Below are 15,882 nucleotides of genomic sequence, written 5' to 3' on the forward strand. Positions count from 1 at the left end.
TTGCACTCTTCTTTTGAAATTGAGTGTGCTGTGGGATAGCAATAATTAATATTCCTCCAGAGGAACGAGGTACAAAGGAACGTCGTCCAAAGGAAGCAATGTGGAGAACATTATTCAAAAATATATCATGTATAAATTATATAAAAGTACTTTTGTTGTCCTTTTAAAAGGACAGCGGACACAATTAGTCGCACAATTGTCCACTTTCATTATTCATGGCGCAAGGCTTTAGAGAATAATTTTCAATTTGGGGAAGAGTAAAACATTCAAAGCATGGTGCGGGGCAGTAGGTACACGTTAGAATTAGTCATTCAGTGCCAGTACACTTCTCCCTGTGGAGGGACAAAACGGACTCGCAGAGTAAAACTCCTAATTGATTTTCTAATAGATTTTCAAATGCAGCCCGGGGATTTTTTCAATTTCACTTTGTAGCTCCATTGTAAGGGGTGTGTCCGTCTTCTGACCTCTGTGTGAATGTGTGTGTATGTGAGTTCTAGCACATTCACACACACACTTGCTAGTTGGTGGCTATAAATTGAAGTTACATTCCGTATAATAATAATAATAATAATAATATTAATAATAATAATAATAACTTGAATTTATATAGCGCCTTTCAGAAACCCAAGGACGCTTTACAATACACAAAATAAACAAACTAATTGCCAAAAGCCTGAGTAAACAAGTGTCTCTTCAGTGCAGACTTGAAAGAGTCCAGTGTTGGCGTCTGGCGAATCTCCATGGGGAGAGAGTTCCAGAGGGCAGGGGCTGCCACACTGAAAGCTCTATCGCCAACGGTCCGCTTATTGCTGTGAGGGGAGGTGAGGAGGCCCAAGTCAGAAGACCTCAGGTTCCGCGCTGGGGAGTAATCCTCGAGGAGGTCTGACAGGTACCGTGGGGCTAGGGCATGGAGAGCTTTATAGGTGAGGAGGAGTAGATGCAGAACTTATCCGGAAGCCAGTGGAGTGTTTGAGGATGGGGGTGATGTGCTGCCAGCACTTGGTGCGGGTGAGCACTCTGGCAGCTGAGTTTTGCACATACTGCAGTCTCTCCAGGGGCTTAATTGGGGAGCCCGAACAGGACACCATTACAGTAATCCAGGCGGGAGGAGATGAAAGCGTGGATGAGGGTCTCAGCAACAGAGTCTGAGAGTGGCGGCCGTATAGTACGTTTTATGTCCGTTATCGCTCTGTCGCAACGGTTAGAGGTAATTGCAACAATGGCCGAACTACAATAAAGGTGGCAGCGCACCTTTATTTTCAATTACATTTTCAATCACTTTGTGTCCACAGTGTCCTTCCGACAGTACACCAGAGTCTAACTTTCTCAATGGAAGACTAGGGAGACCACCTCCGACCAATATGGTTATATTTTATTTACATACTCTACCATACAGATTGGTTCACATGATGTAAAATCATTACAATAAGTCACAGATTGTAAATTGCAAACTATTTATAGTTAGTTATTTCAGTCTTTATATTAACAGGTAGCTGTTTGTGAGAGTGGAAATAATGCTAATAACCACTTAAAGGGATAGTTCACCAAAAAAAATCACTTATTTTCAATCAATTACACACCCCATGAAGCCTTGAATGTTTTTGTTTTTGTCGCATTCCTAAGCCAATAATTTGATGCCCGGCGGAAAGATGCTAAAGTGTCAACTTTGAGTCTCCTACCGGAGACATTAGCATCTTTCCGCCGCTCATTAAATTATTGGCTTAGGAATGTGATAAAAACAAAAAAATATCCCTGAATTCAGGTTTCCATGGGGTGTGTAATCGATAGAAAAAAAGTAATTTTGGGGTGAACTATCGCTTTAAGCTCTATTTAAAAAATAACTAAAACAGCTCCCAGTACTTGATGGGTTTTTGAAATGTTTTTAAATTGTTTGCCTATATAATAACATTCCCAAAAACAGGGATGTATACAGTAAGTGGTTGATGTTATACCTGCTGGTCTATGCCCACAGCGTCCAGCCCATGGTACATTATGTTGACCCATCCATCTTTAGAGGCCAGGACAAACAAGGACATCAGTGCCTGGAAGAACACATGCATACACACACAGTTATACATTCATGTTCACGGACACATTTGCATGTCTGTCCATCCAAATGTTAACTTCCTGTTGATTTTACTATTTGAAGATCCTGATCCTGATCCGTGGATCCAGTTTGAGTTTTCTTCCTAATAAAAATAGCCAAATAAACAGGAAGTTAACATTTTTATGAAAAAAACAAACAGTACTGGGTTTGGTGATGTTCAATATTGTCTGACTTTGAGAGCTGTTTCACCTTACAATGTAAGTCAATGAGGGGCATGTTTAGATTTAAATTAAAATGTTCTAATCAATGGGGCAATTATTTTGTATTTCTTGTCCACCTTTCGAGTTAGATCATGGCAAGGTAACTACACAACCCAAACCTCTACCAAAGTGGTCTTACCCTTTAACAGACCCTGTGTGTATAGAGAAACAAGACAACATTGTCTTTCTCTCATACCTGTCCAAGGTTGTCGAAGTTGTACTTGTGATGAACCCATCGATAGTTTGATACCAGACAGTCTGATTTGTTAGTGATGTTCTTCACATCCATGCCAACACAGTAGTAGAACTTTCCTTTGAAGAGCTTGGGAGACACAGATCGCACACGCGCGTGCACACACACACGCACACGCACACACACACACACACACACACACACACACACACACACACACACACACACACACACACACACACACACACACATTTCACCACTTACAGTAAATGCGGCGACATCAAATACCAAATACAAAGTTAAAGTTGGTTATAAATCTGCATATCACTGTACTGTACCATAACAAGAATACATTTTCCTCCAGAGTAAGCTCCTCCAGAGGAAGGAATTTATTAGAGAGATGTGGAGAACAGAGGGATCTCCGCCCCAAAACATACGACATAAATGACATGGAAAAGCACATACTGTATTTTCTGCTCCATTTTCTGTCCCTTTAAGGGAAAATGGACACACTTAGTCCCAAATTGACCACTGATCACAACCCCTCCTCCATAACACCTGTGAATGAGCTTTTGTTATTTTTAGCCAAGCTTTTAGTATGACTGTGGAGTGCTTGGTGTTTTGTGTCTGTCCATTTGTGCCTTTCCCGTCTGCTCGGTCTCTCTCTCTCTCTCTCTCTCTCCTCTCCCTTCCTGACCTCTAATGCAATGGCTCTGTCACTCCATAGTTTAGCTACCTTACATCCAGTACTGGAAATCTGTGGAAATTCAGTCAGTGAATCAATCACTCTATCAGTGACAAACAGCACGCACGCACGCACGCACGCACGTCTGTCAGGGAGTATCAGATGGACACCATGGGGGTTATCAGGCTTCACCATCACAATTGGTTCACAGACGCAGAACACAGTCTCTTGTCCACACCCCATCCCACTTTCTCTCCACCTCTCTCTCTCTCTCTCACTCTCTCTTACTCTCGCTCTCTGACTGCTCATCATCAACACCTGCTCATCATCAGCAATCAGCACGCAGGGCTATCATCAATTATAATTTGATTGGAGGAGTATGAAGCCATTGGGACTTTTATGCATCACTCTGCTCCAGGTGTTCTAATAACCGTCAATTACATTAACGGCCGGTCGCTATCCATCTTAGCTATGTTGTAACAAACTTTGCACTCCAAGGATGGAGATTTCCCCAAAAATAACTTTTGTCTTAAATTATGAATGGTCATCATCAGTAGAGGACGAAGGGACGGAAATACGCCTGAATTGGAATCACTCATGTCACCAAATCTAATGTCGACATACTCTTATTTCACTGGTTGCACAATAAATGGAAACAACAAAATACAAAGTAGCTGCCTGGCTTATGGTGACATGTGGACCGACAATAAGTAGCAAGCCAGTGTGCAAATGTATACTGTATGTTGCTCGGCAACAGTCCACTCCACTCCCAGTATACAGTTGCGGAACTATTTGTGTTGGTTGAGCCAGATAAATGATTAAAAAGCAAACAAATACTAATCTGTTGTCGCTTATTACTGTTCTTTATTGTTGTGCTTTTAGAACTGTTGTATAAAAAAAACAATACCAAATGAGTGTTACACTGTTTATCAGCAGCCCTCAGGCCGAGTGCTGAAGATAATCTTAAGTCATCTCCATGACACTACAAGTGCCCTGCGCCAACAGCCAGTACCCGCCAGATCGCTGTGCTATTTATTCACAGATTACCTGCCTGCCTGCTTGCTTCACCAGTCTGCCAAGCCGCCAGCCAGCTCTTTCCTGTGCCAAGTCACCACCTGGATATCCATATCTCTGAGCCCATACACCAGCCTGCCACTGTCTCTTAACCCCTGCCTCGTTTGAATAAAGACCTTCATTTCACCTGCAGTATGGTATTTTGCTTTGTCAGTGTCTGTATTTGGCATGGGTTCTGCCTTGATCCGTGACAGCACTTTCACTATCATGCTCAATTCACAGATGTAGCGAATCAAATGGGATTGAACACAGAGGCTGAAAGAACAGTCTGTCCTTGCCGCGTCAGCAAGGTGTCAATGGAAAGATCATTGTTTTTCATTGAGAAATGAAGACAAAGAAGTGTGACGAGAGAGAGAGACCTCTGAACATTAGTTGGTTGCCTGTCAGAGAGGCTGCTACAGAAGAGAAACATACATTCGTATTCTGTTACAGGGACAGTCACCTGATTGAGATCATTTGACCAAAATGCTAAATAAATCACATTGCTAGAGAAGACGGTATGCAAGGCAATGCGAATAGTCAATTTGTTCTTGTTTGTACAGTGTTGCAGGGCCTCAAAAGTTTGATTACACTTGTTTTTTTTAAACTAAATGACATCTGATATAGAAATGGTAATTATCATATATTATATAATAATCATATTATATTATACTATATGAAAAGTTCACACTTTTAAATATCAAAGCTATGTTGGTTTTTACACTTTTAATGGCAGGTCTCATAAGAGGAGAACTTTTCTATAGCTGTTTTTCTTACACTTCAGTTGACTTTTATTTATTGTGCTCCCTTTGTATTATTTTGTTTTGTTCTTATTGAACTTTTAATCTATGTTATTTAATGACCTCTTCCATTAAGGAAAGTATTCCAAATAAGCCTGCCGGCTTTTTCCTTTCATCGCACTGCAACTTGTTTTCTTTGATATGTATCATTTCTATTTTTATATAGCAATGTTCTAAATAAACTAAACTAAACTAAACTAAACTTTACTTTCATGATGACGATGTTGAAAAGGGACCAGTTTCTATTGAACAATATGTTTGGCAAATGCAGTTATCCCAGGTTTAGTCTACTTCTTTGTTTGGATGACAGCTACTATATAAAATGTTGGCAGGAGCCGTTGTTGATGCATTAATGATGATGTTTACCTGGACGTCAAGAATGCCAAAGATAATGAAGAAAACATTATAGATAAGGACAACCAAGTCTGGAAAGGCTGCAGTGAGCTGCAAGTTACTGATTAATATATTTGCTTCAACTAGTCCCTCTCTGGACCAATTAAACTATGGCAGAGAATCCAAATAAATACTTAAACACTTGTGAGATAAGTTCCCGATAGAAGAGCTGAAAACCTGTTGGCTAGGGCTGTGTTGATGCATGATGATGATGTTTACCTGGACACCGAGGATACCGAAGATGATGAAGAAAGCGCAGCATATGAGGACGATGTTGCCGATAGGTTTAAGTGAGGTGATGAGGGTCTCCACCACTAGCTTCAGACCTGGAGCCCTGCTGATCACCCTGGGAGGGGGGAGGGAGAGAGAGAGAGAGAGAGAGAGAGAGAGATCAGTTGAGATCAGTGAGAACTGTACAAATGGTCCAAAATAATAATAAAAAAAGATAGTTCACATTAGGATTGGTTCTTTATTTCACATTTTGATAAAGAATATGAGAAGCATAGAGAGAGAAACAAGTTGCGACGCAACTTGTTGCGACACAATTAAGAATTTCACCCATATTACCTGTGATGTGATGTGACAATAAAGTTTGATTCTGATTATGATTCTGATTCTGATTCTGACGCAGGACTCCCGTCTCGCTGCAGTCTAATTGAAGCTGTAGTTGGCCCTCCTTACCTGAGGGGGCGTAGTGTCCTGAGCAGCCTAAGAACTCGGAGCACCCCTAGGATCTTTGCCCCGCCCGCCATGGACACCACAATGTCAATCAGTGACACGAAGACCAAGAAACCATCCAGGATGTTCCAGCTACTCCGCAGGTAGGCCTTCTCTCCCACATACAGACCCATGGACACCACCTGAAGAAAGGCAAGGAGAGAAGGATGGGTAACAAGCCTTTTCCATAGTACCAAGGAAGGTTTTGAAAGGAAAAGACATGCAGTCCGTCCGTTCTCTAGATATATTGACATGACACTCATGGGTGGCAAACCTCACACCGGAAGTTTGATGAAATACATTGCAGTGGATGGAGCCGGCTGGTACAGCTCATGAACAAACATTATTTTTGAACGATTGTGACCGTCATATAATCAGTTCAGGAATATAAAAGACATATCACAGGTTGTTTTTTCTAATCACTTGCTTTTCGATGTGCAAAGCACATCATTTTATTGAGGCATCTAAACAGCGGCAGGTATCGTTTCTGTCTCGGAGGTATCACGAGATCTGGCTGCCAGACAGGAAATGGTGGACAGTCTCGCTATACTTTGGCCGTTCAGAAACATACTTTGTGCCCTTTAGATACCTCTATAAAATGATACAGTGTACACAAAGCAGAAAACAATGTGTGATATGATTTATTTTATATTCCTGAACTGATTCTATGACAAAGGTCGCAATCGTTCAGAAATAATGTTTGTTCATGAGCTGGTCCAGCTGGCTCCATCCACTGTATTTCATCAAACTTCCGGTGCGAGGTTTGCCACCCATGATGAGTGTCATGTCAATATATCTAGAGAACGGACGGACTGCATGTCTTTTCCTTATGGAAGTTTTGAACATCACTGTGCGTGCGTGCGTGCGTGCGTGCGTGCGTGCGTGCGTGCGTGCGTGCGTGCGTGCGTATATATATTATATATACTATACACCTATAACTTTTCGACACAAAAAATAATCATCACCTTGGGGCGGCCTATTGATTATACCTGGTTGTTTTCCCCAATAAAAGCAGTACTGAAGTTACTTTGTCGTTTTGAGACACACACAGACAGGAATGATTACAATTCCCTACCATGCTTTGCTGTGGCGGGGCAGGATAAAAAATGAATACGAGGAATTGGCATGGTTGGATGGAAAGTCTGTTGAGGCAGGTGTTTGTGCACAACATCACTCAGCAGCTGTGCTTTGCAGGCTGAGCCACGAGAGAATTACAGAAACTGAAGGAAGGGATTGAATGACGGAGTAACCATGACTGGGCAATGGGGAAGGACCGGAGAGAAAGATACAGAGAAAGAAATACAGAAAAAGAAATACACAGAGTGAGTGAGTGAGTGAGTGAGTGAGTGAGTGAGTGAGTGAGTGAGTGAGTGAGTGAGTGAGTGAGTGAGTGAGTGAGTGAGAGAGAGAGAGAGAGAGAGAGAGAGAGAGAGAGAGTGTGACTGACAGAGAGAGAGAGAGAGAGAGAGAGAGAGAGAGAGAGAAAGAGAATCATGTATGTAATGATGTAATGATGACGTGAGAATGCACTAATGAGTTTATGAAAGAGAGAGAACAGATGGAATGACTAAAGAGACAAAAGCAGCATGTGTGAGTCACAGAAAGAAGACTGACTGAAAGAACGAGCCCAATCGATGGTCTTGAAGGGCGGAGCCAAACCCAGGCGCTGGATTCCAGCGCCTGGGTTTGGAGCACTCTGATCGGTTAGGAGATAACAAGGTCCTAAGACCAGCATTCCTGCAAGGTTCTCCCAGGCTTTTTTTCTTTTGAAACAAAAAAAAAGGCATGGGTTTCCGAGGCTACAGAAGCAGAGAGAAAGACAGAGACAGAGACACAGACAGACAGACAGACAGACAGACAGACAGACAGACAGACAGACAGACAGACAAACGCATATAGACGCTCCAGGTACATGCTGGCAGACCCAGACAGCGGGCAACATGCCAACCTTGTTTTCTGAAGACATCCACAGCATGCAAAAAAAGAAAAAGAAACCCGAGTGGCAGAGATAGATTGAAGAGAGAGCGAGAGCGAGGAAATGTAACCGAGTTTGTCAGTTTGAGAAGTTCAGTGCTTTTCGATTGTTTTGCTGGCATTGTTTGTCAGCAAAACAATTCAACTCACTTTCTGTATTAAAAACATTTCTTTTCGCTGAAGAGATCTGCACAGCAGTGATTCACTGTCATATTCTATACACAGGGTCTTTCATCACATTTTGGCAGGGTAGATCGTAGAGTTAACTGCTCCGTTATTAATATGGGCCTGCACCAGGGAAGCCCCGTTGGGATGCATGTAATGCTTAGGGGCATCCATTACCAGATCAAATGCTGGTCTAATGAAACATAAGGCATGGGAAATCTATAGGAGCTCTAAGCTATCACTGTGCTCAAAGGGTACTGATGTTCAACCCAACCACACAGCCGGTAGCCCCCTCGGGTGATACATGACACACGCCACATTTAATCAAAAATCAAATTACCGTCCGGTGGCATTTATGGCCCCAGGATTCAATAGAGAATAATGGTTACAGTTAAAATGGTCTTCTCCATGCTGTTTGTTTGAGATCACAATGCTGTGCATCGTCCGTTAACATGGACATGCTTGTAACCTGTGGCTGTAGTTATTTGTATTCATCTTCACGTCACCTTTCCCCAACGTTCCTCACAATCTCTTTATTAGCCAAATATTATGCATACAATTCTATTTCAATGCGTGACCTGGCGGACCACCTCTAAAGTACTGATAGCGAGGAGCAAAATCCAGTTTTGATCTGTTAACAAGCAGAAATAGCTGCTATTAAGCAGCTGCTATTAAGGCTACAGTATGTTTTATGTACATTGTCTCGGAAAGAGGCAGTTGAAACAAGGTGTGCCTTCTGCTTCAAATAACTTTAATGACACTGTCAAGGGAGGCTGGCGGCTCCCTTAGAGATGTGGGTGAGAAGTTCAGTCATCCTTTACGAGGAAAAGGAGCCAGCTAAGGTGGTTCAGGTATCCAATACGGATGTTTATGGGCATCTCCCTAGGGAGTCCTGGATTGTACTGTAGCTTTAAAGCATAGTGATGTCTGGACTGCAGTGCTGCTTGGAGTTCCTTCATATTTTATTGGTGAATAAACATGTATAAATGAAAAAATAAAAACATTGTTGTAATTATGTTTAATACTGTTTTGAGAAAACACTCATAAGACCCAAGTGTGAATATTAAAAAGCAAATCCAGCGTCGCTTGACGCTGCATTTGCTCTTATCTCCATTCTAAAGAACGTTTTAATATGGAAATGCAGTAGTCAGAACCACACATTAAAAAGAAAAACTGGGACTTATTTCTTTCAGCTATAGGGCTGCACACAATGGCTATGACATAAATGTTTAAGTAAGGCTGCATTTAGTGATAAGACAGCTTTGCAGAATAGCAATTATTATTTGTGTTGGAATTTGTGTTTATTTGATTTACCCTGCGGATGTTTGTTGATACTGTACTTTATACATTTTTTCCTAACTCAGCCAGTTTACTGCTACGGTACACATTTAATCTTGGCGTTAGGCACAGTATGACCAGTAGAAGAACATGTAAACAAAATGAGACGAGAAAATAACAGAATAGACAGATTAACAGAAACATTTTCAGTTGAAAATCTGTTCTCTTCGCCGATGGTTCTGTCAGTCAGGCAGGGCATCATTTGAGATCGCAGGGGATGGCAATTGCCACCCACCAGCATTTGCATTTAAAAATGTTTTATATTTTCTTGTAACCATACATTCATTAGCCACTGTCAACCTGGCATCCCTGTTTTGTGCATTTGGGTGAAAAAATGGTTTACCACCCACTTTTTCTGAAATGATGCCTCTGCAGTCAGCCAAGTCAACTCTACTAGCTCATACTAGACTGATCATTTAGCTTTAGCTAAATATGTATACAGTAAAATCCTCTCAGTTGATCTAAACAGGGCAATTTTTACATTTTCAGAGTTAATTAACACAGAGGGTGTGTAAATGATGTGCAAATCTTAGCTTATTTTAGCGTGACAGTGCGTGCGTGCGTGCGTGCGTGCGTGCGTGCGTGCGTGCGTGCGCATGTGGTTACGAGATGAGTGATGGTGATGGAGTGTGTCAGAAACAGGAAATTGTCTAATCAGTGAGCTTGTTTTTAATGACAGGTCCTTGGCGAGAAATTACAACGTCCACCCAGGAATGATTCACAGTCAGCACCACAAACAGAGGAGAGAGAGAGAGAACATGGCCTGGATAGAGGGATAAGGGTGGATTGGAGCAAAGAATAGTGGGTGGAATGGATGGATAGATGGATGGATAGCTGAATGGTTGGATGGAGAGGGAGAGAGAAAGAGCTGCTATCAAAAAACTGAAAATGCTGGGGACTGCAGAGGAAGTTTATGTGAAGATGTTCAGCGTCATTTTCAGCACTGCCAATGAGCCATGTAAAGGAAAATCACGCAGAAAGAGTAAACAACATCATTCAGAAAGAAAAGAGCAAGTGGTGACGAACAAAAGAAACAAAGAATAAGGCCAATAAATATGTAAGGTCCATAAGCTGCCTGAAGATGAGTTCAAGAAGAGGTTAGATGCATGTATCTATGTGTTATATAGGTGCACTAGTGACCTCCTGAGTGTCGCGCTAATATACATACTGTATCATTACAGGTGTATGAATTATCCCTGGTCATAAATAAATGAATACAGGGGCTTCTGCGGCTGCTGGAGAATGCCTGGAGACAGAGGTTGTTCAATAATGGATGACTCCCTGTACTTTGTGTCACATGATTAGTCGATAAAACAGAGAGAGTAAGCGCGAAACACACACGCGTGTGTGTGTGTGTGTGTGTGTGTGTGTGTGTGTGTGTGTGCGCGAGCAGACGAGCGAGCGAGTTTGCGCGCGTGTGTGCACATGCATGCATTCATTCCTATGTCCCTATCTGTGTTTGTGAGTGTATGCATGTGTGCACACAGGTGTGTGTGTGTGTGTGTGTGTGTATGTATTAATGGAATATCTGAGCCTATAATGAGAGGCCAGCTGAAGACAGATAGCCTTGTAATTAACTTCATTATCTAGCTGCCCATCGATAATGGAACATGTGGGATTGATTAAGCAGAATTGTCCAGAAAGGAGAGGAGAGGAGAGGAGAGGAGAGGAGAGGAGAGGAGAGGAAAGGAAAGGAAAGGAAAGGAAAGGAAAGGAAAGGAAAGGAAAGGAAAGGAAAGGAAAGGAAAGGAAAGGAAAGGAAAGGAAAGGAAAGGAAAGGAAAGGAAAGGAAAGGACTCTTACCTTGACGGTCATCTCAGTAGCAAAGATGGCTGTAAATACGTAGTTGGAGACAGTGAGGAATAGTCTTTCCTGTGGAATGAAATAAACACAGATCAGAGGAGGAATCTCCTACAATGTGGGTAGGAGAATAAGAAAGGTGAAGGAAGAATGAAGAAATGGAGCGAGAGAGAGAGAGAAACCCAATAAGAAAATAGTGTGAGCGAGAGAGAGAGAGAGAGAGAGAGAGAGAGAGAGAGAGAGAGAGAGAGAGAGAGAGAGAGAGGGGAGAGAGGAATAAAATGGAAACTGGGGGTTGAACAGATGTGGCTATCAAAATTCATCTCTTTGTACTAGACTTGATTGCAAAAAGTTTAAAGCAGTAGTTCACCCAAAAAAATGACTTATTTTCTTTCCATAACACAACCCATGAAGCATTGAAATCATGGAGATTTTTTCGTTTTTGTCGCATTTCTAAGCCAATAATTTGATGACTGGCGGAGAGATGCTAATGTATCCGGTAGGAGACTAATTGAGGCTGTATGTATATGCAAATTGTCACTTGCTGCACCGAATGATCCTCTGCTAATACACCTCCCACCCAAAAAAAGAAACAAAAAACAAAAAAACTAACACAAAATACTCATTATAAGCTGGAACTTGTAGAACATTGTTTTCCAATTATGTGGAATTACATTTACATTATATTTATTTTGCATATCCAGCTACCAGACTTGAGGCCGACACCCATAGAGTTTGGAGTAAGCATTGGAGAGGGTCTTATATTACACCAGTGCTCCAACTGACTCCACATTTTGAACAAATAGTGCTCAGGGCTCTGGCTATAAGCAAGAGCTGCTTTGCGCACCGTTAATGTACTTACACGATGTACAGTTTGTATGAAACTCCATTATTGCGCATACATTTTGGCCACTAGCGCCAGAAGTGGTCTGACACGATATGCGTCACCTTCCACCGGTCCCTCCCCTTTGTAGTAATCTGCTCTTACTGCTCAGCGCAGTACCAAGCACTCACTGAACACAGACACAGAGGAGTTGTAACAGCATTTGAGAAAGCTAGTAGCCTATAAGCGCTGGAAAGGGGCAAGAAGCGTTTGTATGGTAAATAAAAACATTTTGTTTTGTTGTGATAAGATGTGATAAGATCGTGGATTGTGATTCTGACTGAAAAACATTGTGATATGATATTTTTTGCCATATAACCCCTATGAATAGTTATATCAGCATGCCCATATATGGGCAATTGGGCATATACTGATGACATCACGGATCCCCATATATGGGCATAAAAGGGACAAGGACTAACACCTACAGAGATCTCCATACATGGGCATAAAAGGGACAAGGACTGACAGATACAGAGATCACCATACAGTATATGGGCATATCAGTCAGATCGGCGGTGCGACGTATGTGTGGGGGCCGCGTATTGGCCCGAACTCTAAAACTCTAGTTATCCTAATTGTGAAATGGGACCTTTCAAGGGCCTGAAGCGAGAAGGCCATTATTGGCCTTTTAGCTGAAAAGCAAAAAAAAAACACTTCAGCGGCAAAAACTAACTGTTAACATCCCACCCACAATCATTATTCCACAAAATGCATAAAGAGCTCAAATCAAAGGTCATGGGCTTCTTGCAAATGTTGCACAAAAGCAAGGAAAAGCGCAGTTCCTCTTACCAGGCTGCCTTGTAGTATCCTTGGCCTCTCCAGGGCCACTGTGATGCAGTTGAGGAAGATGAAGACCAGAACCACATAGTCGAAGAGTTTATGAGCAATAATAGTCTGGCAGAGCTTTCTGAACCTGACAGAGAGGGATGGGGGGGGGGCAGAGAGATAGGAGGTGGAAGGTTTGACAAGACTTGACAGGTTTGAAATTTGTGGTACTGATGCTTCTGTGTTGTATTTGCATAGAGAGTACACATTTAGGGGATTTGCATACAAAGTGAGCATTTAGCGACTGTCCAGAGCCCTTTAAAAAGTTGCAGTTCAGAGTGAGTGAGCACCATGAAGCAGCAACTGTTTATTTCCAGCGTTGAACCCCATTCATACTCAGTAATCACGTTGCGGCGAGATCAAAGAGTGTTGTAAACTCTCTTTCAAATGGTCTTGGACAAGCCATCTAGAACAGGGTTTGTTTGCATGTCTGTGTGTACAGAATGTGTGGTATCTACATGATATGTGTCTGTCCCCGCAAAAGATCAATCCCAGGCCATGCCACTAGAAAAAGTGCTCCTCGGAGCACAAGTCTCCGCCAGGTCAGGTAGATTATTGTGGCCTCCTGGTGGCGCTATAATAGGCCAATGTGAAAAGGGTGCCATTTCTTCTTAGGCCTTGCACGTCAATCGGACACTGCATTCATGATTTGAGGCATTTTGTTCCAAAAATGTGGTTTGCTAAATTAGACCTGCTGGTGGCGCTATAACAGGCCAATGTGAAAAGGGTGGCATTTATTCCTCGGCCTAGTGGGAATGTGTGTGTAAAATTTCACGGAAATGGCACACTGCGTTCATGATTTCAGGAATTTTGTTCAAAAGGGATCCATCCTGCAAACTTTGGAAGCCAATGTTAGCCAAGTAGGATGGAATATGAAATATCGGACACATCCATCGTGATCACATGACTATAGAGATACAGTGTACCGATTTGAGTGATTTTTGGACAGAATCTGAAGGAGTAAGAGCAAAACAATTCTTTTTTACAAAACTCAGCCTCCTGGTGGCGCTCTAAAAGGCATATGTGAAAAATGCAGGGCAAAGGTTTTTCTTTGGCCTCTAGGAAGTGTGCGTGCAAAGTTTGATTCAGATCGGTGCAGCTATAGCTAAAAACGTGAATTGGCCTGTTATAGCGCCACCATGAGGCTGATGTGAACATTTTCAAGAGGCATTTCTTCCTGGGCCAAGTGGGAATCTCTGTGGAAAATTTCACGGAAATCGCATGCTGCGTGCATGATTTGAGGCATTTTGTTCCAAATGAAGCAATCCTGCATACTTTGGAAGCCAATTTTAGCCAATCAGGATGGAATATGGAAAATCAGACAGATCCGTGTTGATCACATGGCTATAGAGATACTGTGTACCGATTTGCGTGTTTTTTGGACAAAATCTGTAGGAGTAATAGCAAAAAATGTGTTTTGCAAAAGTCGGCCTCATGGTGGCGCTATGACAGGCTGATCTGAAAAATGTGGGGCACAGGTTCTACTGTGGCATCCAGGGAGTGTGTGTGCGCAGTTTCACAGCGACCGGGCCAACGGTGGCGGAGATTAGCTGGTCGCAGACAGAAGGACGGACGGACGGACACACGGACGGACGGACGGACGGAGGGTAAAACATACTCTCTCGCCATGCCTTTCGGCCTGGCGGAGACAATAAACAGTAAAACTAGGCTAAACGAAGGGTGTCATTCCATCTGTGTTCTTTCAATTTCCTGTATACAAAATGAAGCATGGACTGACATACACATTCATAATGAAGACAATAGAGAACATCAGGGAAAAAACATTTTCACTTAATATTGTTAACATTAACAATCTAAAGAGAGTATTGAGCATTCTCATCATCAGTTACTTCAGTAACGGCATGGGCCAAGTTATTGTATCCAATTTCACCTAGACTTTTCACCTTTTACTTAGAGAAAATACACCCTCCTTTAGTCACTTTATTTACACGTTATTTACACTGATATTTACGTCCAGCTTAGTGAATCCTAGAACAACACCACTTCAGCTACTGTGGCTTGCTATTCATGGAGCCAGCAGATACATGGTTTCTTTGCATGAACAGAAAAGCTGTTGGATGCCAACACACATCCGTTGTGCTTTTTCCAGCAAAAAATGTGGCTATGTCCACTGCCATCCCTCTCTTACTCACCCTGAGACGCTCTGCAATGCAAACTCTGTTTCACTTGCACTATGCCAAGAGGAGGCCTGGCACCAGCCCTTAGACAGGGAAGGCTAAAGGCTGTGACAGAAACATCCAGAAAAAACCTGTGTCCCTTTCAACAGATCACAACGCGCTGGGAGCCAAACTGGGAGAGGGTCTTGACAGGTGTGTTTTGATGAGCATGCAGTACATCCTGTTTCTGTTGGCCCTGACGCACACGTCAGGGCCAACACGGGGGCGGGTGGTCGGTCTGCAGAGGTGCACAGAGCTTGGCACATTGAGGAGGTCGGTGCCATGCCTTTAACTTTTGTCCGGCACACTTTTCACATTTCCATTTAGTGGAAAGAGGCGTAGACCGTTGCCACACTAGTATTTATATATGCAGCCAAGCATCCAGTCTGAACAGTGCAGCATCGCTCACCACTGAACATCTTACTGTGATTCATCCGGCTTCGTTCACAAACTGCCCACATACTGCAGTAACTTATTGTTGATATGATAGATGGGACAGGGAGGACAGACTGTGGTCTTGTGCGCATGAGATGAAAACAAACTAAACATTTTTCGTTCTACACAAGAAA

At 42.5% G+C, this 15,882-nt stretch overlaps 1 protein-coding gene across 1 annotated transcript in view; it reads right to left on the reverse strand.

Moving 5' to 3' along the window:
- Positions 1 to 15,882, reverse strand: part of cacna1ib (calcium voltage-gated channel subunit alpha1 Ib) — a gene marked incomplete at its 5' end in the record, with an annotated part of 168,381 nt that overhangs the window by 61,691 nt on the left and 90,808 nt on the right. The window contains 6 exons of the mRNA XM_084071481.1: positions 1,953 to 2,042; positions 2,504 to 2,629; positions 5,651 to 5,777; positions 6,113 to 6,291; positions 11,429 to 11,497; positions 13,101 to 13,224. Coding sequence (XP_083927607.1) covers positions 1,953 to 2,042; positions 2,504 to 2,629; positions 5,651 to 5,777; positions 6,113 to 6,291; positions 11,429 to 11,497; positions 13,101 to 13,224 — 715 coding nt within the window. The remainder of the gene's footprint in view (positions 1 to 1,952; positions 2,043 to 2,503; positions 2,630 to 5,650; positions 5,778 to 6,112; positions 6,292 to 11,428; positions 11,498 to 13,100; positions 13,225 to 15,882) is intronic.

This window comes from Gymnoscopelus microlampas, assembly GCF_963454915.1.
Source record: "Gymnoscopelus microlampas genome assembly, chromosome: 2".
Taxonomy (NCBI): domain Eukaryota; kingdom Metazoa; phylum Chordata; class Actinopteri; order Myctophiformes; family Myctophidae; genus Gymnoscopelus; species Gymnoscopelus microlampas.